At 39.6% G+C, this 27397-nt stretch overlaps 1 protein-coding gene and 1 long non-coding RNA gene across 2 annotated transcripts in view; one reads left to right on the forward strand and one right to left on the reverse strand.

Annotated features, from left to right (window-relative positions):
* CYB5B (cytochrome b5 type B) overlaps positions 1 to 24106 on the forward strand; it is a 150318-nt gene extending 126212 nt beyond the window's left edge. The window contains exon 5 of the mRNA XM_072636455.1: positions 24058 to 24106. Coding sequence (XP_072492556.1) covers positions 24058 to 24091 — 34 coding nt within the window. The 3' untranslated portion in view covers positions 24092 to 24106. The remainder of the gene's footprint in view (positions 1 to 24057) is intronic.
* Positions 410 to 27281, reverse strand: LOC140521434 (uncharacterized). The gene is made up of 4 exons (XR_011972930.1): positions 27199 to 27281; positions 25657 to 26114; positions 14283 to 14393; positions 410 to 587 (listed from the first exon to the last, which is right to left on the reverse strand). It is a non-coding gene; the product is annotated as an uncharacterized lncRNA (long non-coding RNA).
* Positions 27282 to 27397: the final 116 nt, after the last annotated feature.

Here is a 27397-nt window from a genome sequence, read left to right on the forward strand (position 1 = left end):
AGGCAGTGTGGAGCCAAGGTCTATAGATCGCTGATTGTGGGGAAAAGGAAACTTTCCCTGGCTCTTCCCTGAATAGGGACAGTCATTACCAGATATATCTTCCAGTGGTATAACCCACCAAGCTTGCTTCTCTCTTCTCAGTACTCAGCGTTGGGATTCTCTCCCTTCTTGTTGGGCACTTCTAGCCTAGAAAATGGACTTCCTGGCTTCTACCCTGATCTGCCCTTGAGTTCACGAGGCATTGCTTCTAAGCAGAAAAGCAAGAGGATTGGGGGGTGGGGGAAAAATAAATAGCAAATGTGGCTTTGGGCCTCATACTGGGTGTGGAGTGCTTCCCTGCTGGCTGCCTGGGAAGTCAGGCTTCTGATGCATTCAAAGCAAAGAGAAATGATTCACATTGGTACTTCCATTTATTTCAGGCTGTAGGCCAAGTTCAGGTTTGGGGTTGTTTTTTCCTCTTTTTTTTTTAGATCTTTTTAGTTGAAAGGGTAACTTTGTGTTTCAAAAGACACTTTTCTTCATTCAGTGAAATTCTGTGGTGAAGCTTTGCTGTTTCTTGGTTTGTGATGAGTCTCCTTTGCCTGTGCCTGAGGAGAGAATGGAATTTACTTAAGGCCACATTCGTTTTAGTCTCTTCTATTTTTTTTGTTTGTTTATTTATTTCCAAGCAAAAAAAAAAATCCCCAAAATGAAGTGCATGGCTGAAAGGTGTCTTTCAGATGGGCCAGAGACAAGGGACTCTCATCCCTGGTAAAGGGCACTCACTGTACGGGAGAAGGGCAGTGGGGTTCTTGTTAGTGTGTGTGTGTGTTTTTGGAATAAGGAGGTCTATGGATCCTTGGCCACAAAGTAGCCTGGATTAAACTGAACAAATAAAAACCTCTGCTTGTTTATCACTACCCTGGATTTATTCTGGGGCTTTATTGAGAGGGGCTGTTAGGACCAGCCAGAACTCAAGGACCTATTTATCTCCAAACTACTTCTCTGTTCTCTCACCTAGAAGCCAAAGGGAGGAGATCCACCAATAAATCAATCAACAAGTGCTTGTGTATTAACTGCTTACTATGGGCAGGATACGAGTTTTTAAAATAGAAGACTTGACTTCCTTCTCTGCTCAGGAGATGATAGACAAATAATCCCAGAAGAATACCAAATGGTACAAACCTTCAGTGTTGCAAGAATCTGGGGAGAAAAGGGTCAGTAATCATTAACAGTCAGGGAAGGTTTCATGGAGGTAATAGAATCTGAGTTGATTCTTGAAGACAAGTAGCAGAGAGGGACATTCTAAGCGCCTCCAATGGAATATAATAAGCTCCTTCAGGGCCAGGACTTTTTTTTTTCTACCCCAATACCTAGCCTGGCCCACTTATTTCTGCCTAGACTTGTGATTTTGTTGGTGTTAAGAGACTCTGGGAAGAAAATTTTTCTACCAACATGAGTCAGAAACCATTCTCCAATATATATAGTACTGGAGACTTTCTAGGCACACTCAGAAATTAAGAAATTTGCCCACACAACTAGTCTGTGTCAGGACATACGATTAGAGAATTCTAATCTAGGTCTTCCTGACTCCCTGGGCATCTCTCTATCCACCAGGCATCCTCTCTGCCTACGATGTAGTAAATGTTCAAGAAATGATTGTTAAATTGAATTGAATTCTAGACGAAGAGAATAGTAGCTTAATCATGTATAATATAATAATAATATTATATAATATATAACAATAAATATATAATAATATATTTATTAATATATAATAATAATAAATGAACCTTAAAGTTTTCAAAGTGCTTTCCCCACATAAGAGATATCATTCTCATTTTACACATGAGAAAACTGTATTTCAGAGATGTTAAATGACCATCACAAGAACATGCCCAAAGTAAGACTTGAACCTAACCTCTGTTATGTCTGCTGCATGATACTCATGAGCAAATAGAAAGATATTAGAGGGTGTTTTGGTGAGACTATTCTGACGCTGGTGTCCTGGGGGTAGTATAAGGTAATCAAGGAAGTGGCAGCCCTTGAATTGATCCTGAAAAAATAAGGAGCTATTGCAGACTTGCACAAACTGTGGCTGCTGGCCGCTTAAGGCCTGAGGGGCATTAGGCAAGATGGACTAAGGCTTGTGTCCTTTCAGGGGCTCCTCTTGGGGACTCCAGAGTCTGGCCTCTGTTTCTTAAAGTGCTTTCTGCTTCCATGTAAGCTCTCATGCTAACAAAGGCATTAAACATAGAACAGGCTTATTTAAGACACTATCCAAGCCATTAGTCAGTCAAAAAGCATTTATTAAGTTCCTCTCAGAGAATGTCACTTCTCAGAGTTTTACTTCATGTTCAATGTGTGTTCAATCATTTTTCTATCATGTCCTACTCTCCATGACCCCATTTGGGATTTTCTTGGAAAAGATACTAGACTAGTTTGCCATTGCTTTTCTCCAGCTCATTTTACAAATGAGGAAACTGAGGCAAACAAGGTTAACTGACTTACCCGGGGTGTCAGAAGCCATATTTGAACTCAGGAAGATGAGTCATCTTGACTACTGGCTGTGCACTTTATTCACTGTGTCACCTAGCAGCCCCATCTTACTTCATAGTTTCCCCAAAACTCACAATTCAAATGAGTCAATTCCCTGCATCATGAATGGAATCACAAGTCCTAAGTAAGGCTAGTGAAGCATTGCTACCTGATACCTTTTTTTGGCCTCTGGTAGAATCTCTGTGAGGCTGATAGAGCATGAGCAAGTCTCAAAACAGCACTAATAATCTGTAATGAGGACCCATCCCTCTCTGATATGGCTTCTGTATCTACCTGCTTCCTGCAATATTGTTGACCCTGCCTTCTATCTGCATACTGTCGGGATTCCTGACTGTCCTGTGCCAAAGGTGGAAAGAAGAATTTATATTAGCGTAGGCCACTAACGTATAAAAGACAGAAGACTTGAAGGAGGCATTCTAGGCAAGGGGGCCGGTATGAGTCAAGATGGAGAGACATTGAGTCATATTTGTGTGAAATTGTCCAGAATGAGGTGGAGGGGGGCTGCCACATTGATGAACAGCGAAAAATGAGTTTGGTGAGGCAGGGTGGGGCCAATCAAGCAGTAACTTGAAAGCCAGGTATGTAGGTTTTCCATAGTAGGACTTAAGAAGTGGTTATAGATTTCCAGACATGAATAAAATGGTATTTCAGGAGATTAGTTTGTCTTTCAGGAATATTAACAAGAGATAGTGGAAAATTGGAGTCCAAGTCCCACCTTGGACACATACTGGCTGTGTGACCTAGGGCAGGTTGCTTAACCCCTATCCTGGCTGTTCTAAGGGTTGGTGCACTGGGTGTAGTGTAAGATAGTCAAGGAAGTGGAAGCCCTTGAACTGATCCTGAAAAAATTAGGAGATATAGCAGGCCTGAACAACCTGGAGCCTCGGCTGCTTAAGGCCCTTGGGTGGCTTGTAGCACACCAAAGGATTTTGGGATGACCGCAAAAAAATATAACTTCCTGCTCAAGTATATTTAACCCTGGTGAAAATTGGTCACTGGTTGGTCACTCCTGTAAGGCCCTCCCCAAGGTCTGCACATTTCCTCTGTTTCCATTCTGCTGTAGAGTGCTGCTGTTGGCTTCATCCTTTAAGCCAATCTAAAAAGTTATATATAAAAAAAAACAACCCTCTCTTTACTCTACAAATGCCAAAGCTGCTCCTGCCTCAAGAGGTTTTTCTTATTGTACTCACAAATTTAGTTTCCTTTCAGTCTCCCTACTCACTTTTGGACCCCCATATTATAGACCTCATGGTGGGTGAGACTCTTCCTAGGCTCCATGGAACCCAGTCTGGGAACCTCCCACAATGGGAAGTCTCTAAGAAATAGCAACTCACATGTTTGTGGATATTTACAAGAGGTCGGTATCTGGCTTTCTTCAGGCATGAGAAACGGGGGCGTCATGCCAGAGACAATTTGGCCCCAAAGATTCAAGGGTTGGTGGTTAGGAAGACATGGAGATTTGAAAACAAGACCTAGGCTTAGCTCCAAAGTGGTGTGTGTGCAATACAGAAAGATGATAAAAGCAATTAGGGCTACAAATATTCCACCTCTGCGCACAACTATCTAGGCCTCGATGATTCTGTAGGGTGTATTACAGTGTAAGGAGGAGATTGGCCGCCTCCTCAGAAGCTCTTTCTTTGATGAGCAGATGAATATTAAGTGAACTATAAACTTTTAAAAGCACATTCCATACCCACCCAGTACACATGAAACCTTAGGATGTGTTCCCTTTAGAGAACAAATTCACAAACCTTGTATTCTTTAAAGCAGCAGGGCATATTGTCTTGATTATGGCTTGTCTCCTATTACCATTTTATTCTTTACCAAAAAAAAAAAAGGCATGAATTTGTCGATATTAAAAAAGTATGAATTTTGTAAAATTTCAAAAAGTATGAATTTAGCAATATAAAAATATGAATTTGGCAATATGGTGTGGGGGGGGGGGAGGGGAAGAGTGGCATTTCCAAAACTGTAAAGTAGGTGAATTTCATTCTTTTCCCCTTCCCCCACCATCCTAGCCCTCACAGTGACTCTGAAAGAAATCTGATAAACATATTTACCCTGAGGTGGTTGTGATTTTATGTGTTACTCCTCCCAAGATTTTTTGCATTTTAAAAGAGGGCCCCAAAGGAGGGAGCCTCAATGCTTAAAACCAAAGAACTGATTCTCTAATGGCAGAATTTCAGACACTGACTGCTGAGTTGGAGAGGGATTCTTTGGGGGACAGAATGACCTTAAATAATACTTTTCATTCTGCCTGTGCTCAAGATGAGACTTCTCTATGACTTTTTGTTTCAAAAGCCATCAAAGACATACACTTGTGGGTATAAAAGCAGGGCTGGCCTGGGTCAGGTATTGACTAAGGATACATAGAAGTGGGAACATTTAAGTGGGGTGTTAAAAGTCATCCTACGTTCTCCTCATTAAAAACAAAACCACTTCCCATACCTGCTGTCAAAATTCATTTCTGCAGTCAATAATAAATTAATGGAAATTGATGCTAAGTTGTAAATGACTAATATCAGATAGTTTCCCCAAGGCCCTTTTTGATGAAGCTTGTTTCTTCTGGAGGCAGGGGATTTCTCTGTCCTTTTCTTTTCCCCCTCCAATTGCCCCTTGCCATATAGGCCATTGAATCTTTTATTTTCTGAGCTACCTTGCCCACATGTAGCAGCAGGAAACAGGCCTAGCCAACCCAAGGCCTGAGACAAGGGGAGCTTTGTGTGTTGAAAGAGAGTTAACCATAAGGGTGGGGAGATCAGAGAGGAAAAGATAAATTCTCTGAGGAGCGATGTCCTCTCAAGAACTGGGTTCTTCTTCCACTGTTGGATCTCATGTTGACTGCCAAATTTCATATTCCTCAGAGCTATCTCCTATTAGCCTGCCTGCCCAGAGTCCTACGATGAGGGCCATGGCTCACCTGTTGTTCACCCTAATAAAAGGGAAACAAAGCATAAGTACTTTTTTCTTTATAGTTTAAGACACAGAGACCCTTACCTAGGCCTTATATTCTTTAATTTTATTGACTGGGCTGGAATGAAATCAATTGATCTGGGGTTTACTGACAAACTCTGCCTATTATATAAATAATTATTTTTTCAAAAGATCTGTGATTTCATGAGTGAAGGCACTCCTCCATCAAGGAATCTTGCAATCCTTTCCTCTCTCCCTCCCCCATACCTTAATTGGCATATGAGTTATTGTGACCAAAAAATATTGATCACCCAGTGGTGTTGAGTCTCTCCAAATTTTTAAAAACTTAATTTAATATTTTATTTCCCCTCCCAATTACATGTAAAAACAATTTTTGATATTTGGTTTTTAAAAATATTTGAGTTCTAAAGTCTCTCCCTCCCTCCCCTTCCCACTACCCCATTGGGAAGGCAAGCATTTTGATGAGTCTCTCGAAATTTAAACTGGTCCTTCAATGACAGATACACAATCCATAGCTGGGCTCACACTTGAAGCCTTTCTAGCAGGGTAGGACATGTTCATACACCTCTAGAACAGTCTCAGGAAACCCAGAATCACCTCCACATCACGAGACATTGTAGGAGTGGAAGAGAATTTTAATAAAATGGGTATAACAATATCTACCCTTTCTACCATCAGCTCTTTCTTCCCATTAAAATGTTGACTAATTTTGAAATATATAGGGAGAATGGTTGCTAGACTGAGGCAAAGGATGGAATATAACAACACCAAGAATGAAACCAAATGAGGTGAAAACAGAAGCGCTTGAGTCATCTGCTGACTCATTTCCTTGCCTGGAGACATATTGAAAAAAAAAAAGAGCATATCATATTAAGATTTCATCGTGCCACTCCAAGTGGTACTCTTGATTCTGAGAATCGTAGGGGTAGAGACAAGTGTGTTAAAGGTTCTTTAGTTCAAACGGTAGAAAGAATGTTGGCTTTGAAGTCAGAGGAGCACCTCCTCCAGTCCAGATCCAGCACATACACTCTGGGTGACTTGGGTTGGGGAGCAAATGTCTTAAGCTTTCTGTGCCTCTTTTTCCTCATATGTAAAATAAAAGGGTTAGCTTGTGTGGCCTCTCATAACCCTTTTACCTCTTAAGTCCATAAACCTTTGATCCTTTGTCATACACAGGATGAGACTGAGAATTGGAGGGGTCAAGGTCAAGGTCAAAGTCATGCAGTAAAAGAGCTGAGCTGAGATCCAGACCTAGATCCGCTAAGTTCAAATCTCCTACTCATTCCATTATGCTATGCCAGTTGGCATGGTACAATGGAGGGTGGAAAAGAAAGCATTTTTTAATTAATTAATTTATTTTTAGTTTCCAACATTCATTTCCACAAAATTTTGAGTTCCAAATTTTCTTTCCATCTCTTCCCTCCCCCCACCACCCCAAGATGGCATGCACTCTGATTCCCCCTTCCCCTAATCTGCTCTCCCTCTGATCACCCTCCCCCCACCAGAAAGCATTTTAGAAGGGTGTTTTGGAGACCCTTTCCAAGCTCTTCAGAACTGGGGTGGATGGTGGTTCTGATTGGTAGTTATTAATTTAGAAAATTAATCTTCCAGTTCTAAAGGACTCTTGATGTACAATTGCTTATCCACTGCCAAAGAAAGAACTGATGAACTCTGAGTGCAGATTGAAGCAGACTTTTTTCACTTTCTTTATTTTTCTTCTTTTTTTGGCAACATGGTTAATATGGAAATATGTTGAGCATGACTTCAAATGTGTAAGTGATATCATATTGATTGCCTTCTCAATGGATGGGGGAGAAGCAGTAAGGAGAGAATTTAGCACTCAAAATTTTAAAAAATGTATGCTAAAAATTAACTAATTTTTTAAAAATTGAAAAAATGAGTCTTCACAGATGAGATAATTAAGAGAAATTATTCCAGTCATCCAGGAACAAGAGAAGGGGAGCGAGGGAGGGAGAGAGAGAGGAGGGAGGGAAGGAGACGGAAGAGAAAGAGAGAGATTGATTCTGGATTTAAAATCTTTTTAATAAGCAAGAATGATTATCTATGAACTCCAGTTGTCCAAATTATTTTTCTTGAGAGACAACTAGGTGACAATGCCATAAATAGAGTGCTAAGCCTAGAGTCAAGAAAACCTGAACTCAGATCCAGACTCCAACACTTATTATATGACCCTGGGTAAGTCACTCTTCTGTCTGCCTCAGTTTCTTCAACCACTTACTTCCTTAGAGTCCTTATGAGTCTCAAATGAGACAATATCTGTAAAGCACATAGCACAGTGCCTGGCATGTAGCAGGTTCTTAAATCTTCCTTCCTTCCTTCCTTCCTTCCTTCCTTCCTTCCTTCCTTCCTTCCTTCCTTCCTTCCTTGTTCAGAGAATCTTCTGTATGACTCTATAGATGAGAAAATCCTTGAATTCAAGAAATAAATCTTCTACATTAACTAAACTAATGGAATATCGTGAAAGTCAGCTCCATCAAATAGCAGAAAAATACATCATCAGAATCTTTAACTAGATCACTAGATTTACTACAGAATGAATCAGATACTGGGAAGTATGTAGAGTTTCTTCTGAGGAGGCAGATAAGTGAAACATAAATCCCTGACACAAGACAGTAAGAGGCCATCTGCATGGAATCCTCATTCCCACCCTGACTCTCTCTCTCTCTCTCTCTCTCTCTCTCTCTCTCCATATTATCAAGCCCATGACATCTATAGAAGAGAAATAATGAAATGTTGATTTTGTTTTACTATCTGTAATTCAGGCTGTGAACAGAGGGTGGAGATAGCACAGGCTGGTAAGATGCTTTTTAATGGGCTAGTAAATATTTGCATTTGATGTTTGTCTGCAAGGCTGGCTTGAATTCAGTATATCTGCGGAAGCAGTCACACTTTGTTCTGTGGGTGAATTCTCTGAAACCTTCGTGCTTTGCTGATTTAGTAGTGAAAGGTGATTTTTCTGGTGGGAAGGTCACATAGAGCCCAGCATCCTGAACTGCCCACAGTCCTGCGTAGAAAAGTGCAGGATATTGTTATTCTGGTTTCCTCCTATTCAGAGGCCCTGCACATGGCTGGTGGTTTTATGATTCACTGAGATACCTCCCAGAAATCTGTCTTTGACCTTAAATATGTGAAAATTCCATTCCTACCAAATGGTTCAACAAATGATGGTGGGGCATATTTTACGTTTCCGGCATTTTATTATTTGTTAACATCCAAGCACATGCTTCAGAATCAAGCCCCCAATTGTTCCATAACTTTCTCAGTCATGGGAATTGTAAAATGAAAGATTAAAAGTTTTAAAAATTCAACTCTCCATAGGATCACAGGATTTTGAGCTTAAAAATGAAAACACTCTGGAGACCATCTCTAGATCTCCAGTTTTACAGATAAGGAAACTGAGACCTAGAGCGAAAAAATAATCATACAGTTACTGAATTGCAAAGTGTAGATTTGAACCCAGAACCTCTGGCTCCAAATATAGCTTTCTTTCTACTACACTATACTGCTTTGAACATGAAGACAAATATTATGACTCTAACAAATCCCTTTTGGTATCATTAAGAAAAGTATCTGTTAAATATCTGATGATACTTTCTGTCTGGGGATTCCTCTGCTCAGGCCCTTGGGGGGGGGGGGGTATGCTGGTGATATAACAGGCCTTTTCCATCTCTCACCCCTGAGATCTATTTATACTGCTAAGGACAGTGATGAGGAAGAATACTTATTCCAAGGTCTCTAGGTCCACAGAGCCCTATAGACTGCCTTCAGGAGACATGTTGTTCTTGATATCCTGTTGCCATGCCTAATGAAGGAACTCTCAAGTGTTTGTGGACTATGAGTCTCTGTTGAGGCAAATTTCTATATCCACTGAGCTAGATGAGAGCCTGAGCTCCTGTTGGCAACCTGCCCAGGTAGTGGCGTTTTAGTGAAGTTTGGACAGTCTGGCTTGAAAGGGGGCAATTTTGTGTCAAAATTTAGATCGACTTCGTTTCCCATAAAGGAGCCTCAGTTCTTGTACCAGCCCTCTCTCCACTGCCCTCTCTTCCCTCCCCCGACCTTTGGCTGTTTTACTTGGATCTCATCAGTCAGAAGTGAGTACAGGATGGTTCTAGCCAAGCTTGATCTCTAAATTAATAAGCAATTAGCTAAGGTAGAAGAGAGAGGATTGCCCTTGGCAGAGAGTTGCCCAACCTACTTTTCTTCCTCATGTGTGAGACCCACTTGTCCATTCCAGCAGCAGCATAAAGCAGACAATTGGCATTTATTAAGTGATAACCATGGGCCAGGTACTGTACAAAATGCTGAGCACACCAAGAAAGGCAAAGTCCTTACTCTGATGGAACCAACACTCTAAATGGCATCAGACTGCAAGAACAGTAATGGAAAGGACAATAAAAATTATTTTTAAGTTCTAATTTAATTCAATTATTTTTAAAGTGAAAAGAGAACTGACCCAGAATCAGAAGCCTTGGGTTTTAATCCCAGGCTTCCCTGTGCTTTGCTAGGTGACCTCAAGCATTCACCCTACTTCTCAGAGACTCTTGGTTCCCATCTGCCAAGTAAGGAGTTTAGGATAAAGGAGATAACGCATGTTAAGCACTTTGTGAAACTTAAAGCACAATATCCGATTATTATTAATATTATTAATATATAATATGTTATGCACAACATATTATATATTAATATTATGTGTACCTAATATTAATATTATTAATAATTATTATTAATAGTAGATTATCTCAAGGACTCCTTCCTACTCTAACATTCTGTGACAATTTGTGTGAGAGGCGTAATTTAAACCCTTGATCACAATGTGACAATACTCAGTCATGGGAAGAAGGAACCCCCCCCCCCATCCTAACAGTCCTGCAAACCCAAACCATTCAACAACATTTAAAAATGTGTCACATGTGTGTACTTATTAACACTATTGGAAGGCAAAGATCACTTTCTTGTAAAACTAAGTTGTAAACTGGATAAAAAGGTGTTGTCTTTCTTCCCAAAGCTAATTGTCTTCTGAATTCCCTTATTTCTGTTCAGGGAATGCACCACCACCCTAGCAGTGTCTCAGGTTCTCAGCCTTAGCATTTTCTTTGCCTCTTCCCCTTTCACATCAGTAAGTCTATAAGCATTTACTAAGTACCTACTGTGTACCACATGGGACAGTTAGGTGGGATAGTAGATAGAGTACCTGGTCCGAAGTCAAGAAGACTCATCTTCCTGAGTTCAAATCTGGCCCCAGGCACTGACTAACTATGTGACATTGGGCAAACCCTGTTTACCTCAGTTTCCTTTTCTGTAAAGTGAGCTGAAGAAGGAAATGACAAACCACTCTAGTACCAAAAAACCCCCACATAGGGTCATGAAGAATTGGACATGCCTGAACAACAAATGTACCAGATAAGTAAACATGTAATAAATCAGTTGCCAAATCTTGTATATTCTAGCTCTACAACATCTCTTGAATGTGTCCCCTTACCTGAACACTCAGGGCTTCCTTCCTGCCTCTAGTCTTTCCCATCTTCCACCTATCCTCTACATAGCTATCAAGGTGATTTTCCTTTAGTTCAAGTCTGACTATATGACTGCCCTCCTCAGTAAAATCTGGTAGTTCCCTATTGCCTCTAAGATAAAAATATAAATACTTCTACTTGGCTTTATAACCTGGCCCCTACCTTCTTTTCTAACCTAAGTCGCCTCCTTGTACTCTATGGTTTAGCCTACCCAAACTGGGCTCCTTGCTGTTTCTCACACATGGGGAATATCTCCTGTCTCTATGGTGGTTATCTCCCATACTTCCCTCCTCACTTCAGGCTTGTACAGTCTCTTCCTTCAGGATTCAGCTCAGGCACCACCTTCTAAATGAAGACTTTCCTCATTCCTGAAAATGCTGGTGTCCTCCCTCCCTAAACTACCACTTTTTAGTTTGATTTCTTTTCTGAATAGATTGATGTCTTGTCTTCCTTGACAGAACGTAAGTTCCTCCAGGTCAGGGATTTGTTTTTTCTTTGTCTCTTCAAAGCCTAAAACAGATCCTGGCACATATTAGGGACTTAATAATATTTGTTGATAGAGTGGAAAATTCCAACCATTCATTCACATTCATTCAAATATGTCATTGGACTTAGAAAGCTAAGCTTTAAATCTTTAGATACCCAAGAAGTATAAAAAGTTTCCATGTTACGCAGGATTCACCAAACTTCCCCGATTTTTCTAAATTTCCCACATGATTCTGGCTTAGAGACATCCTACCTGCTTAACACCTGCTGTTAACCAATTGTTCATATCAATGGTAATGAATGATAAAGCATGGCTTACAGAAGGAAGCATATCTAATTACAGCAAATACTTCTCCATTTGAAAGTTCCTTCTTTAATAACCAGTTAGTGTTGGTTGTCTCTGTTCCATAACCATATGCAATGTATATAGGATGATCATGAACAGGAAAATCTAGATCATATTTCTTAGTAATCGGAGCTACCTATTAGGTCATCTAAGCCATACCCTTTAATGGTAACTCCATTGTACATCAATAAATAATATTGAAATAAACGTGGAATGACATATATAAATATCTTTTTAAAAGAGATTAATCTTTCCCTCCCACTATTATTCCTGCTCCCCCTTCATGCCACCCAAAATAAACAAATTAAAAAGAAATCTGAGAAATGAAACCCTCAATACCTAACTGCATAGTCTGGCAAAACAAATTCCCACGTTGGCCATGTCAGAAAATGTATCTGTATGTATCTCTCTCTGTATCTTCAATGCATCACCTCTCTCTCTCTGCCAGCAGATGAATGGTGTACTTCATCCTTATTCTTTTACTCATCGTTTATCACATTATTAATCTGAGTTCTGGTCTTCCAAAGTTATTTTCTTTGTCATGTTGTTATCATTGTGTGAACCAACCTCTTGGTTTTGGTCTCTTTTCTCGGTATCACTTCTTAAAGGTCTTCATAGTTTCTCCTGAAATCATTCATTCCATCATTCCTTATGATACAATACCATTCTATTTTACATTTGTTAGAATTTATTTAACCTAATGGTTGAATATCCCCTTGATTTTCTATACGGGCCTTCTCTTTTTATGGATTTTGCATTGATTTATCTATGTACATGTTGTTTCTTCCCACCTCCAGGGGAATGCAAACACCTTGAGGACAGAGGCTTTTTCATTTTTGTTTTTGTATTCTCAGCCCTTAGCATGATAAAGCCTGGATCATGAGTTAGGTGTTTAATTTATTCTTGTTGAATGAATGAATGAATGGATGGATGTCATAATTTTGCCAAAGGCTAGCCATAGTTGTAGGAGCTCTCCTTTCAGAAGTCACAAAAATGGAGACAGAATATAATTCTGCATTGGAAAATTGGGGAGTAGTATTTGCAAGTTCTGATGTCTAATAAATGTATTACATTTTTAAAGATTTTTAGATTTGTATTTCCCTGTCTATTTCTCTTTATGCCAAGGCCAAGGGACTGGTGAGTCCTAAACATGGTCCAATTCAAAATCACTTATTTTCTCCTGATCACAAATAAAAAATGATTTTCTCAGAGAAATGACACTTAACAGGGGGAGAAGGCTGAAAAAAGCATACTTGTTAAAACCAAAATTGGGTCAAACTAATTAGGCTGTTAGTTACCTCCCATCTCTAGGCCTCAGTTTCCTGATCTGTAAAATGATCGATTTGAAGCAGTAAGGCTGCTTTTGGCTTTAATTTTCCATGATTCTTATTTCAGTTAGGTTTTGTTCCCTTTGTATACTTCCTACTCTTTTGTGAGAACACAAATAATGCTAGATAGTTGAGTGTGTTTTTTTCCTAACAAAAGCAGATTTGCTGGTGGTCAATAGTAGTCAATTTCTTCTTTTTGTCCTATGGAGTCATGTTAATAGGATGGCCTGTTTTCACCTGAGACACTGTGGGTGGTGTGCAGATTTCCAAGAACCTCAGAACCTTCCAGATGAAGGACGTACTTTGGAAAGGTTAGCCCCCCTCTCCCAAGGCCAGACTTTCTAATATTAGACTCAGAATCAACTAACTGAAATTCCTAGGACTTAGCACTGAAAGGGGCCTTAGGGCTCATCTTGACCAATGGATAAGATAAGAACCTGAAGCTGAAGCTACTTAGCCCAAGGTCACACAGGTAGTAGTAGCAAAACTAGAATTTAAATTCAGTTCTCTTTCCATTGAACCTCTGACTTTCCACTGCCTCTTTTCTGCCTCTCTCTGTCAGTCAGACTCTTACTATGCACCAAGCCCTGTTCTAAGGCAGATCTTGACAAACCATTTCTCCTCCTTGGGCTTTCATCTCCTCACCTCTAATAGTCCAGTTCTGTAATCCTATAAGTAAATGTCTTGCCTTTTCTGTATCTCAAGGACCATTTCTCTTCCTTGAACCAATATTCAAGCTGATATCCATAACCAAGAATATTATCTCCTGATAGAACAAAGGGCAAAGAAGCTCTTTGAGCTATGTATGCCTTATCTTCTTCCAGTGGGCACTTCTATTTGAAATATGTCAAATTTTCTATATTAGAATGTTCCCTTGATACCCTGACTCCCATTCTGGCTGTCTGTTAATTCTCAGCATGTTATGGCTGGTCTATTAATAATCAAACACGGATGAGTCCCAGATGATCTTCCTTATAACAAGGACTTTCTGCAATAAATAAATATTTACTGATAAAATGTTCTGCCCCTCTGGTGTTCTTTGGCTATATAACCATGGCCAAGTCATTATCTGGGTCTAACAGTTTCACCTGTAAATGGGGTATAATAACACCTTACCTGCCTTGTAGAAGGAGACTGGTCCAGATGGTCTCTTGAGAATCCTTCCAGTTCTGGAATCAAAGAGTCTAAAATTGTGTCCATGCTCCCCTTGAGGTGACTTATTTTAAGCTGAGGGGAAAGCAACACTTGAAAAGGGTTATGACATATTTTATTCAATTTTATTTTATATATATGTACATATATACACGACACACGCATACGTGTGTGTGTGTATTTTAGCCTGTTGATTTCAACAATCCTGTTCTCTAGACCAAGGAAGCTATCAGACCTCTTTGTTGTGATTTAGATGTGGTAGACTCCTCCCCACCCCCACCGCTGTTTGTTGGTTCTGGCTTAATTATCCTCTAGGTACTTAGGTGTATTGCTTAATAATCATTCCCCTCTTTTCCTCAGCATGGAAGTTAGATTAACCTGTTGATAACTACTGGGATTTACAGTTTAGCATTCTGCTTGTTCTTCTAATTTTCTATGACTTTTCACAAAAATAATTGACTTAGTAAATTCATTAGCATTCTTCTTAGATCAGTAGCATAAAATATTAGCTATATTGTCTGCTCTTTATGTATTTAGGTTTTCCACGTAGATTCCCCATAGTCTTTCCTATTAATGGACTTAAAGTATAAAGCATCTTTATACTTTTCAGTTATCTATAAATTACCTTTGTTTAGTTGTGGTTATTGCTGATTTTTAGTAAAACAAAATTCAGAGCCGAAATGTACCTTGGCTGGAACTACTCATGTAATTCAACTCCATTATTTTACAGGTGAGGCTGAAACTGAGATTCAGAGAAGGACCAGTCCAAGGTAGAGTAGTTTGAAAAGCCATGATTGAACCCAGATATTTTGACTTTAAATAAAGTGCTTTTTCTTTCTATTTGCCACACTGTTATCTGAGAGGGATTTAATTCTTTCATAGACTCAGAATATTAGATTTTTGATCTTTGGCATCACTTAGTCGTACTCCTTAATTTTACAAATGAGGGCACTGAATCCCAGAGAGGTAAAGAGACTTACTACCACAGCTCATACAAGGGTTATGACAGGATTTCAACTTAGAGTTCTCTGACTTTGAATGCTATATTATCATAGTCTTAAAGTACAACCAAGTAGATAGGATACTTTTTTTTGGTGAAAAGAAGGTAATAAATTGAACTATAGTGCCAAATTCACTATAGCTGAAAGGGCATTTAGACTGAAAAAAATTGGGGGCAGGAGTGGGTTTGGACTTATGAGTTCAACTGTACGAAAATTCATTCCATTGACGTACATTGGCAGCTTTCTAGTTTCTGGTCCTCTATCCACTAAAATATATCGTCTCTCATGTAATTATTAGCTTAAATTTTCAGAGAAAAGTAATAGCGGACTTCTTTCTTGGCTTAGGTTTATATACTCTCATTTGTATTACAGTATATTAATTTGGATGTTTTGCCCAGCCTCCCACTAAATTATAAGCCTAGTATTTGATTGTAGTAGGGAAAACCAAGAGGAAGCTAGATTTATTCTTCTTAAAATTTTTTAATCTTTTTTTCCTATTTATTCTTAAATCACATGCCAAGTACTCTTCAAGTCAAATTTCCATAGGAGAATGGAATTATGGACGAAAAGATATGTGGGCAAAAATTAAAACTCTCAGCACTAAACAATTTGTTCCTGGAAAAACCATCATTTGACAATTTATTTCAGTCTAGGCTTGTTTCTTTTAAAATTCTTTTTGTACTTTTTTTTTCTTTTTAAAAGTTTTAGACTGTGTTTCACTATCTCTCTAAGGCTGGAAGTACAGCGGGTGTGACCACTTATGTGCCCAATCCCATTATTTATTAGCATGGAAATTTGAACCTATTCTGTTTCCAGCTTTGGCTGGTTTGCCCCACTTTTGCAGCTTGGTTGTCCACTCCCTTTTCATTCCCTAACAGGCTCACCATACCTGACCCCAGTGAAGCTCAGAATTCCTGAGCTCAGGAGATTCACCAATCTCAACCTCTTAATTGCAAAGATTATAGTAATGCTCTACCATGCCTGGTCTTGTTTCTTTTTCAGAGTCAAAGTCATACAGGTGGTAGGTTTCAAAGCCAAGTATTCAACCTAGATCCTCAGTGTGAGTTAATATCGTGATGTGATCATTAAGAATGCTAATGCCAATTTAGGCTGCCTTATAGGTGTATAGTGTATAGGATTAGTGTACTAATTATCCTGGTCTTGGTTGTTCTCCTTCTTGGTCAAAGAAGACCAAAATAACATCATTATGTCCCTATCAATGTACAGGGTGTCTGACTGTGGCTGAAGGTTCTACCATAGGTCAGGCACAAACAATCCATACGAATATCTGGAATGGAGATGTCTCTAAATTTGTGCATCCCATCTATGGTATTGGATCCAGTTCTGGTCACCACATTCTACAAGGGTCATGATGAATTGGAGAATCAAGATGGGTAAGCAGGATGGTGAAGAGCTTTGAATTTGCAAGGATCTGTTTGAGGAACTAGGAATATTTGACTTGAAAAAGAAAAGATTTCAGAGTAACTTCAAGTATTTGAAGGGCTGTCTGTTTCTGAAAGGGGACTTGTTCTCCTTGACCCCAGAAGGTAGAACTAGGCACAATGGTGGAGGCCTCCTAAAGAGGTAGAGCTAGCCTCAGTATAAGGGAAAGCTTCCCTTCCCTAAGGATTAGAATTATCCAAAGTGAAATGAGCAGTTTCAAGAGGTAGTGAATTTCCTCTTCCTGCCCAGGTAGAGTATGATGGAAAGTGGATTTTTTTTCAAGTATGAGTGACCTCTAAGGTCACTTTGATCACGGAGAGTCTCTGCTTCTATTCCATTTCCAGTTCTTTCCCCCTACTACATCATGTTGCGGAATGATATATTTGAATTTAATTTCTGAGTGCTAAGGGAATTCAGTGTACAGGAATAATCAGAGCACAGTGGGATGAATTGGGAAAGCTTCTAAGAGATGACTTTTGAACCAAAAGTGTCTCAACAGAAAAATAGGGAATTTGGGATGGTTTTTATGAATAGTGTGACATCTTAAATCTAGTACCTGTTGCCATTATTTAATAGAAGTAACTTGCTATACAGTGTGTATGTGTGTGTGTGTGTGTGTGTGTGTGAGAGAGAGAGAGAGAGAGAGAGAGAGAGAGAGAGAGAGAGAGAGAGAGAGAGAGAGAGACTTCATTTGGGGTTTTCTTAGCAAAGGTACTGGAGGGGTTTGCCATTTCCTTATCCAGCTCATTTTACAAATGAGGAAACTGAGGCAAACAGGGTTATGTGACTTGCCCAGGGACACAGCTAATAAGTATCTTAGGCAAAATTTGAACTCATGAAGATGTTTTCCTGACTCCAAGGCCTGACATTATCCACTGTGCCACCTTGAACAATAACAACAAAACATATGCACATACATGTGTGTGTCTCTCGAGCTAGTTGTCTTTTAAACAACTCAAACTGGATGTCCTGTAGGCAACTCAAATCTGACATGTCCAAAACAACTCATTATCTTTTCCCTCCAAATGCCCTCTTCTGAACTTTTTTATTATTGTTAAGGGTACCACCATCCTCCCAGTTACCCAAGCTGGCAACCTCAACTCTTCACTCTCACCCCATATATCCAAACTGTTGACAAATCTTCTGGTTTCTTCCTTTGCAACATCTCTTCTGTACATTCCCATCTCTTTACTCATACAGCTACCAGTATTGTCCAGGTCCTTATCATGTTTTGCTTGGACTTTGACAAAAACCTTCTAAATGGCCTTCATGCCTCAAGTCTCTACCCACTCCAATCTATTCGTCACTTAGCTGCCTTGAGGGTAGCTCTGGTCCTGTTTGTGTGTGTCTCCCTCACCCCAACCTTGCCATACACATATTAAGTTCCAATGGTGTCCTGTTTCCTCCAGGATCATATATAAATTCCTCTGCTTGACATTTAAGGCTCTTTACAACCTGACTCCTTCCTACCTCTGACCCACTGGCTGTTTTTTGAATGTACCACTCAGTATCACATCTCTGGACCTTTGTACTGATTATCTCCTCATCTGGAATGCTCACTCCTCCTCCCCTCTGCCTCCTAGTTCTTTCCAGTCACAACACAAACACCATATTCTATTCTGCAGGAGGCCTTTCCCAGGCCCTCTAGCAAAGCTTGGAAGAGCTGTGCTTCTCAATCTCCCAAATTCACCTCATGACTCAATTGCCTTCTCACTCTGGAACATCTCTTCACCCTGCTTGCCCCCTTCTTCCATTGATGAGCTTCTCCTGGGGACCTCCATTATGGAGAGGAGCCAGACTGATCATGCTTCATTCCCTTCCCAAGGTGCTTCTGACGTTCCAGACTTTGACATCATGTACCTGCATCAGTCCCTTTCCTCCTTCACTGCCCTCTGCTTGATTTTTTAGCTCCTTTTTAATGTGTTGTCTTTACCCATTAAAATGTAAGCTCATTGAGCGCAGGGATTATTTTTGTCTTTCTTTGTGTTCCCAGAACTTAGCACAGTATCAGGCATGTAGTTAAGTGTCTAATATGTGTTTGTTCGCTGACTGACTGTGAGATTGGAAGGTTGGAAAATCAACGATGACTAACGTGAAATGTGAATCTATTGGTTTTCATGTCTGAAGACATTCCTACTAAAAGGATTTCAAATCGCTAAAGATTTTGGATTTAGACTGAATTGACCATAGATGGTGATATCATACAAGTCCTTCCTGGATTCCTCAAGCAGAGAATCTTTGTTGGATTAAGTCTCTTTTCAAGTAGAACCTCCCTCGCCTTTCCCCTTCCCCCTCCTTTGTTTTCAGTCTTTCTCTTCAAGTTAAGATGGATTATCAGCTGCTACATGCAGATCTTCTGCAGAGATTCTGTCTTTGTCTTCTCCCTCTGGTCTAAATCTAGTTTCCCTCCACCTGCTAGCCATATGCCAGGCCCCAGTCTTTCATGAAGAGTTTCTAATCTGGGTCACTACTGCCTGGTTTTAATGGCTGAAAGATTTTTGAATTGGACCTTCTTAATGCCGCAATGTTTGCTTTGTATTTCCAGAGTTTGCGTTCTTCAGAATTAGTCAGTCAACAAGCATTTATTAAGTAATTACTATGTGCCCAGCACTATGCTAAACACAGAGATTATAAACAGAAGCTCAAAGAAATTTCCTGACCTCAAGGAGTTTATATTCTAGTGGGGAAGACAACTCATATTGCCCTTTAGTCCTTTCTCCTTCCATATTCAGATTTTATGAAAATGACCTTTAGGTGCTTAAGTGTTTACATTTGAGTAAAAATGAGATGCTTATTGAAAATTAAATTCCTTTGGAAAATTTTGTTCTATGACCATAGTTCTTTATTGTTTTTCAATACCTTATGCTGCCTTAGTGTACTTTATTTACAAAAAAAGAGAAGTATTTCAGTATATGCAGCAAAACAAAAAAAAAGAGTGTTGTATGCAAAACTATGAATTTCCATTTCATATTACTTTTAAAAATATATAATAAATTCCACATGTTGTTAGGGCAGGTAGGTGACACAGGGGATAGAATGTCAGTGCCTGGCACGTAGTAAGAGCCACATAAATGTTAGTTATTTTTTTAAGTATATAATAAATTACACACGTTGCTAAGGCAGTGAGGCGGTATAGTGGGTAGAGCACTGGGTCTAGAGTCAAGAAGACTTGAGTTCAAATCCAGCCTCAGACATTTACTAGCTGTGTGACCCTGGGTAAGTCATTTTACCTGTGTTTGTCTCAGTTTCCTTATCTGTAAAATGAGGATAATCATAGCACCTACCTCCTAGGGATGATGTAAGGCTCAAATGTTATAATATTTGTAAAGCACCTGGCACATAGTGTTTATATAAATGTTAAGTATTATTTCCTGCTTGTTTGTATTCACTTATAAGTCCTTTCTGTTCTCTTCTGTGCATTTTAAAAAAATGTTGCAATAGCCCTCTTTTGTTGGGGCGGGACGCACCATTATGGCTACCTTCTCCTCTTACCTTCAACTTCCAATTAAAAACCCATGGGGGAAAACCTCTTGTAACAAATAAGTATAGTCTCACAAAACAAATCCACATAGTAATCATGTCAAAAATACATCTCTTTACCTTGACTCAATTCCCCTCTGTTAAGATGGGATAACATGTTCTTTCATAGGTCCTCTAGGGGTGTGGTTGTTGTCTTTCAAAGTTATTTTTCTTTACAGTGTAGTCATCCTTCTATGTATTGTTCGGCATCTTTCACTTTACTTTATATCAGTTCTTATTTTTCAGAGTTCTCTGGAATCTTTTCCATAATTTGTCATGGTACAATAACATTCATTACACTCCTATACCACAATTTGTTTAGTCATTCTGCAATTCATGGGCACCTTCTAAAATTCCATTTTTTTTCTTGTCTTTTCCCTTTTAATCTTACCTTCAGGATCAAGAATTTGATTTGCTTTCAGCTATTCCCTCCTCAATATTATTTTCCCTTTTACTACCCTTCTCCTTATTATTTTCCTGTTGGGTTTGGTGTACATATACACCAAATTGTGTGTGTGTGCGTGTGCGCGCGCGTGTGTTTGTATTTAATCCTCCTTTGTTTGATCCAGATAAAAACAAGATTCTTTTGACATCCTTCCTCTCTACCTCATCTTCTAGGTTTCTATAATATTTTTCTCATGTACTGCAATTATGTGAAGCAGTTAAGTTCTAAATCCTTCTTTCTGTTTTCTTCACCAGGATACTCCATTTCTCTCTCATACTTCACCTCTTATAACCTGCAGAACACAATCAATCTACTCTCAGGTCCTCTGTTTTTCTTGTTTAACTCCCTTAATAACACTCTTTGAAAACATTAAGATTCTGAAGGGACATTTCATTTCTTATCCACCTATGAGAATATTAGCATTGCATCATCATACGGTCTTTTCCAACTGCCCAAATAAATTTACCTTTTCAGGTTTCTGAAGACATAAAATTTGGACTTTAAAATTTCTACTCAGCACTGGTCTTTTCATCAGAAATGCTTGAAAATCCTCTGTTCTATTTAAGAACTCTATTTTTTTCTTGTGGGACAATACTTAGCTTTATAAAGTAATTCATTCTTGGTAGTAAGTCAATATCTTTTGCCTTTTGAAATATTCCAAGATTTCCTTTCACTTACAGTAGAAGCTGCCAGGGTTTGTGTGATCCTGACAGTGCATTCTTGGTACTTGAACTCCTTTCTGAGTGCTTAAAATATTTTTTTCTTTGACATGGAAGCTCTGAATCTTGGCTCTTACATTTCTAGAACTCTTCCTATTTAGGTTTCTTTCAGGAGATAATTTTTGGATTCTTTCTATTGCCTTCTAGTTCCAGTAGATGTTTTCTAACAATTTTCATTTTATGAATTCTTCTAATAAGAAATTCTTTATGCTGGTTGTTATTTTCTTCATTTTACCCATCTTTCCAGTTTTAGTCTATGAACTGGGATGGGGCTTTGTGCTAGGGTTGGGCTACATCCCATGGCGCAATTTTGGGGAGGGGTGGTTCCCCTCACCTGGTTTCCTGTGCCAAGTCCTACTTCCTGGAATTAGGTCCCACTGGATTTTTAAGATTCAGCTTGGTGGATCCTTAGGGCTCTCTAGGGTGACTGAGGACAATTCCGGATACCTCAGAGTCCTGGAGCGTCCTGATGTAAGCTCTGCTGCACCCGTAATGGTTGCTGTCATCATTCCAAGGTCAGTACTATGAATTTCTGACCACCCCAGGGCTTTTTTATGGGAGTCCTCTGCTCTTACTTCTTGCAGATGTGGAGCCTTGCAGGCTACTTGTGTCTTAGACCCAACTCTTTTCATAGTTTGAGGCTATTTACTAGACCCAGCGTGGGCTTTGTTTGCAATCCCCTTTGTTTTTGCTCATGGTCTTCCATCTGACTTTTTGTATAATTCTGGGGTCAAAGATATCACTAGGTTCTCTTTGTATTTCTTGATCATTATTCAATCACTTATGATTTTTAATTTTTTTTTTCTGGAAAAGGCATGTTGGGACTCAGTCTCCATTCAGGCAGTCATCTGTTTTTTGTCATGTTTATTATAGTATCAATTGCCTTATTTACGTTTGTCAGTTAATAAGTACTTCCGGCGAAGAATAACTGGTGATTTCCTAAGCTGTAATAGTTCACCCAATAACTTTTCCATATCCCTTAAATTCTGAGGGTCAGTAGTGGATCACCCAGCCAACTTTTTTATTGTTATATCCTTAACTCCAGAGTATTTGGCTACTAATCCTCTGCAAAGCCGAAAAGAGATTGTGTATTTTTTTGACTATTCATTAACTAAGTGTAAATGATGGCCTGGCATTCTTCTGAGATGTTTGCATCAACACTTAGTAATAATGATGCCTCACTATGTAAACACTTCTGTGTCAAGACTTTACCCTTTACCAGTTAGGCCTCTGTAACTGTTCTCTTGTCTGTTGCTTGGGAATTTGGGGTAGGTGGGGGGAAGGGGAAAGGAAAGGGAAGGGAGAAGTGTGTGTGTGTGTGTGTGTGTGTGTGTGTGTGTGTGTGTGTGTGTGAGAGAGAGAGAGAGAGAGAGAGACAGAGAGACAGAGAGACAGAGAGACAGAGACAGAGATAGAGACAGAGAGACAGAGAAAGGGAGAGAGAGACAAACAGGGCAGCCATCTTTCCATCATTGCCCTTACCTCTTTTATACTAACTACCAAAAAAGAGCAAAAAATGATTGCACACATACACATACACACACTCACACATTTATCTCAATTCTGCAGAGTAGCATGCAAGCTCCTTGGAAGGTGCAGACTTATTACCAATTTGTCTTTGAGAAGGTACTGCCTTGCTCCTAGTCAATACTTAAATGCTTGTTGGCTTGGGTTGTTGGTTACAGAGAGAACATAGTAGAAAGTTAAGAAAATATAATTATTGGATTTTTCTTTTCTGATTGGAGTATCTAAAGAACTCACTATGCTCCTTCCAGAATTTAGCACAATATTTCATTTGAAGTTTGAATGTCAGCAGGGCAGTTAGCATTTTGCATTTATGTATATAAAGGTCTTGTGATGACACTGGAATGCATCTTCCAAATCACATCTTGATCCCTGCAATAGCTACTTGGTTTAAGGGAGTAAAAAGCATTGATTCTTTACTAGGGGTCTGTGAACTTGGTTTTTTAAAAAATTGGTAATTTGTATTTTGATGTGATTGATTTCTTCTCTAACTCTATACATTTTATTTTAGTTTATGCACTTAAAAACATTATTCTAGAAGAGGCCCATGGGCTTCACCAGGCTGCCAAAGGGATCTATGATACAAAAAAAGTTAAGAACTGCAGGCAATGATTTCTCTTCCCTCACTGCATTCTGTTTCATTTCTTTCGGCAAGCTATTTTCAGAGCCCATTTTATTTGAAATTTACTTGTTACTTTCCCTTATTTCAGGTCCTAGGATGCAGTCTTCTTGTTCGTAATTTCTCTAGTTCTGGAGGGCCTAATCTCATCTCTAGCCTCCTTCCAAGAAAAGCTCTCTTTGACCAACTCACAAACCTCAAAAATGCATTATTCAAATCAGTTGCTGTGTTGGTCATGATGAGACTCAGTCACTTTGAAAAAGTGAATTTTCAGTTTGAATATGCTGTATGCAGCAGCAAATAAGAGTTCTCAAGCATGCAACCTACTTTGTCCAGCAAAAGTATTTACTAATTCCTATATAAAGGGGAAAACTTGAATATCAGTGCTTAATAAATGTTTATTGATTGATAAGAATTTGGTACTGATTTCTGCACAAGTGCCATCATTCATCTGTTTTCTTTGTCACAGGAGAAGGAGACTTGGTGGACCTGGAGGTGGATGAAGTATATTCAGAAGTGACTGTGATGTAAAATCAAAAGGTGTGATTAAAAACTTGTTTAAAAACAAAACAAACAAAACTAGTCTTTCCCACCGCTATCACTTTTCTGTTACAATTAAGGAGTGGCGTATCAAGTTGGTCAAAAATAACTTGTGGTCTAAACTTTTTTGTCTTTTTCCTTGATTCATCCTGGAAGTTTTTCTTTTAAATTTTGTGTTTGTTCAACCTGAGCTCCAAGATATGCGCGTGACTAAAATTATTTTAACAGTCTTAATTGTGCGTATACAATGACAGAAATTTTGGGGCTCTTATGACAAACTATTCTTCTGTTTAATATGTTTTAGTTAATTCTTTTTTCATGGCTGACATATGAGCCTATCGTTCTTACAGGCTCTTTGTAGACAAAATTCACAAAGTGTCAAACAGGTCCAGTAGGGGTTAGAGAGCACCAGAAACATAAAAACTGCCATTTTGTCTTGTATAATCTACACATTTAAATCTGGGTGCCAGTGAAATTTTAATCAGGTTGCTGAGTAATGTGAGGTATTATTTGGCAAGCAAAATAAAGGAAACATACTATAACTACATTACAATATGATTATGGAACAACCCCAAAGGAGTGTACATAATCAGAAGAAATTTCCCAGTTCATTTTCTATTAAAAGTAAAAAATCTTCCTATATCAGAGGTACTTTAAATAAAAAAAAAATATAAATCAGATATTAGGTAAAATGAGAAGAAATGGAAATAAACTCAAACAATGAGGTTTCCTTGGAATTAAAGATAGCAAATAGTTGATGAGATACAAATGATCCTGAAATATCATCCCAGGCCAATCTTATTTTTGTGACCAGATCAAAGCTATGACTTTATGCCAATGATTATATTTGTGTTTTTAGGCACCAAACTTTGAAAAGCAGCAATAAAATCTAGGTTTCTCTAATACTGTAGAGTCCTGGCCAGTAAAAACAAAGTTCTATGAAAATACCAGGAAACCACAACTCTTTTCAAACAGTCAAGGACTACTTAGGCCTCCCTAGTTCCTGAGGGTGGTTCTGTAGGTTGGGGCCCAAGGGCATCCCTAGAGGCATGTCACATAGTATGACATCTTGCCCTTCTCCCCCCAATTTTTTGACAGGTAAAATGATTTTTAAAATGACCATTGATTCAGCCCCCAGGGGAAAGAGTTACAGAAATATGTGCTTCATGGGCCTTTGAATTAGAAAGGGCAATAGGCTGCTTGAGTGTGTGCATGTATGTAAGGGGAAAAGATGGTTGCTCCTGCCATGCCCAAGGGCAGGGGCATGCAAAATGGAGATGAGGCTGACCTAGAAGGCACTGGACAAAGGTGTCTTTTAATGAAGAAAAAACAAATACGAAAACTGTGATGAGACTTTTTCAGGTTGCTTTAGTATTTAAACTCCATCTCTTCAATTAAAATCTACTGGAAAATGGTAATCTATTCATCCTGTTACAGACTTACACACTGGCTATAGGAGACAATGCTTATCTGTCTTGCAAGAGGGTATAGTTCATAAAAGATGTATAAAGTTTCTCTTTATACCTACCATTGCTTGATTTGAATCTTCCTCTCTCAAATGTGTGTGGCTCCTGCTAGTTTTAAACAAACTTCCCCTGGGACTTGTTACTACAGAGTGTACTGATCCGCTGGTAGCAACGGTGATTTGAAGGTTGTTTCCTGTTCTGCTCTGCCATCTCACAGGGTGGCTCTGAAACCTTACCTACCTCTGACAGGAAGAGAATATTCACGGGACTAATGACTATACTGGGTTCAGGGAAGATAATTGGGCATCTTCATTCAAATGTTCAGATTGTAGGCTATGAAGGCACATTTAAATTCTGAGCCTCTGAGCAAAGCTTAGCAAAGTATCTCCACTCCTAGCCAACTCCCCTTTTTCTTCATGCATGGTGCCCAGTAGCATCCTCTTTTTAGATCTCCAAGCATTTTTAGGGTTATTTGGTTGTTATGACCACACAGTTTCGATGTCATGTCTTGCCCAGGATTCTGGGGGTGGGGGAGAAACAAAAACAAAACAAATCTGAGGTTAGCAAAATGAACCACTAGATAAATGGACACAAATATGCTAGAAATCTTTTAAAATTTTGTTTTGTTATAATTTATTTGGGCAAAAAGTGGTTTAAAAAATACAATCTCAAACAGCTTTTTAAAAAAGCAGCATTAGACACCATGTTCAAATTATTTCCTAATATGTGCACACTCTGCCTTCTTGAAGTCAACTGGTGCATTTCCTGCAACATTGTAACAACTTTCTGAACAATTTGTCAGTATCACTTTAGATTCAGGAAAACCTGAGATGAAGGTTTGCATTTATTTGACAACACAAAGCTTTGTTTCTGAAACACACAGCCAAGAACTAACATTAAATTTGTTCTGATCCATTCTTGACTAGCCTACCTGTTACCAAGGGTGATAAATAGAATTTGTTAAAGCAACAGTTGTTAAAGCAACTGGTAGCTTGGCTTAGTGGTGAGGGGGGTGGGAGGAAGAGGGGGAGAGACAGGAGGGGGAGGGAGAAAAAGAAAAAGTGGGAGAGAGGAGAAAAGGGAGATAGAAGGAAGGAGAGAAATGAGAGAGACAGCCACAGAAACAGACAGACAGACTGGAACCTGGGCAAGTCAACTAACGTTTAGGCAAAAAGGTGATAAATTGCGGAAAAGGTGCTGACATGCTTTGCCCGTGAAATCACTGGCCCAGTCCCTATCCTAACTGGAGTTTAGCGTTCTCTCTTAAAAATGTCCTGCATCAGCCAGGTAGGTTGAATCATCATCCCCGCGTTTTAAAACCGCCTTTGTGTCTCCTATACACTAGCACCAGCTCCCTCCTTCTCCTCCTTCTCGGATTCCGACCCTGCCATCTTCCTCTCAAGCCTCAAACGCCCACAGCGAACTCTAAAAGGCCCTCTCGCTCCCCCAGCCCCGGGATCTGGCAGCTCCCGCTTTAAAAAAGCCTCTTTGGGGCTGGAGACCCTCTGGGCGGGGATACCCCAGCCCCCAAGCGCCGGCCTGGGAGCGCTGGGGAGGCGCTTTCTGCCACCTAGAGCTCCGCTCCTACAGGTCAGTGCAGATACCTTTTCCCTCTCCCGGGGCCCCAAGGCGTTGACAAGTCCCCAGGCACCCCCCGATCCTCCCCCCAGCTCTCGGCCCTCTCCCAGATCGCGAACAGCCAGGACAGCGGCAGGAAACAGATTGTTGACGCTGTTCCCTTCGGCGCCGGCCCTCCCCCCGCCCGCCTCTGCGGCTCTTCCCGAGCCGCCCGCCTCTCCGCCC

This window comes from Notamacropus eugenii, chromosome 1, assembly GCF_028372415.1.
Source record: "Notamacropus eugenii isolate mMacEug1 chromosome 1, mMacEug1.pri_v2, whole genome shotgun sequence".
In the NCBI taxonomy this organism is placed as follows: domain Eukaryota; kingdom Metazoa; phylum Chordata; class Mammalia; order Diprotodontia; family Macropodidae; genus Notamacropus; species Notamacropus eugenii.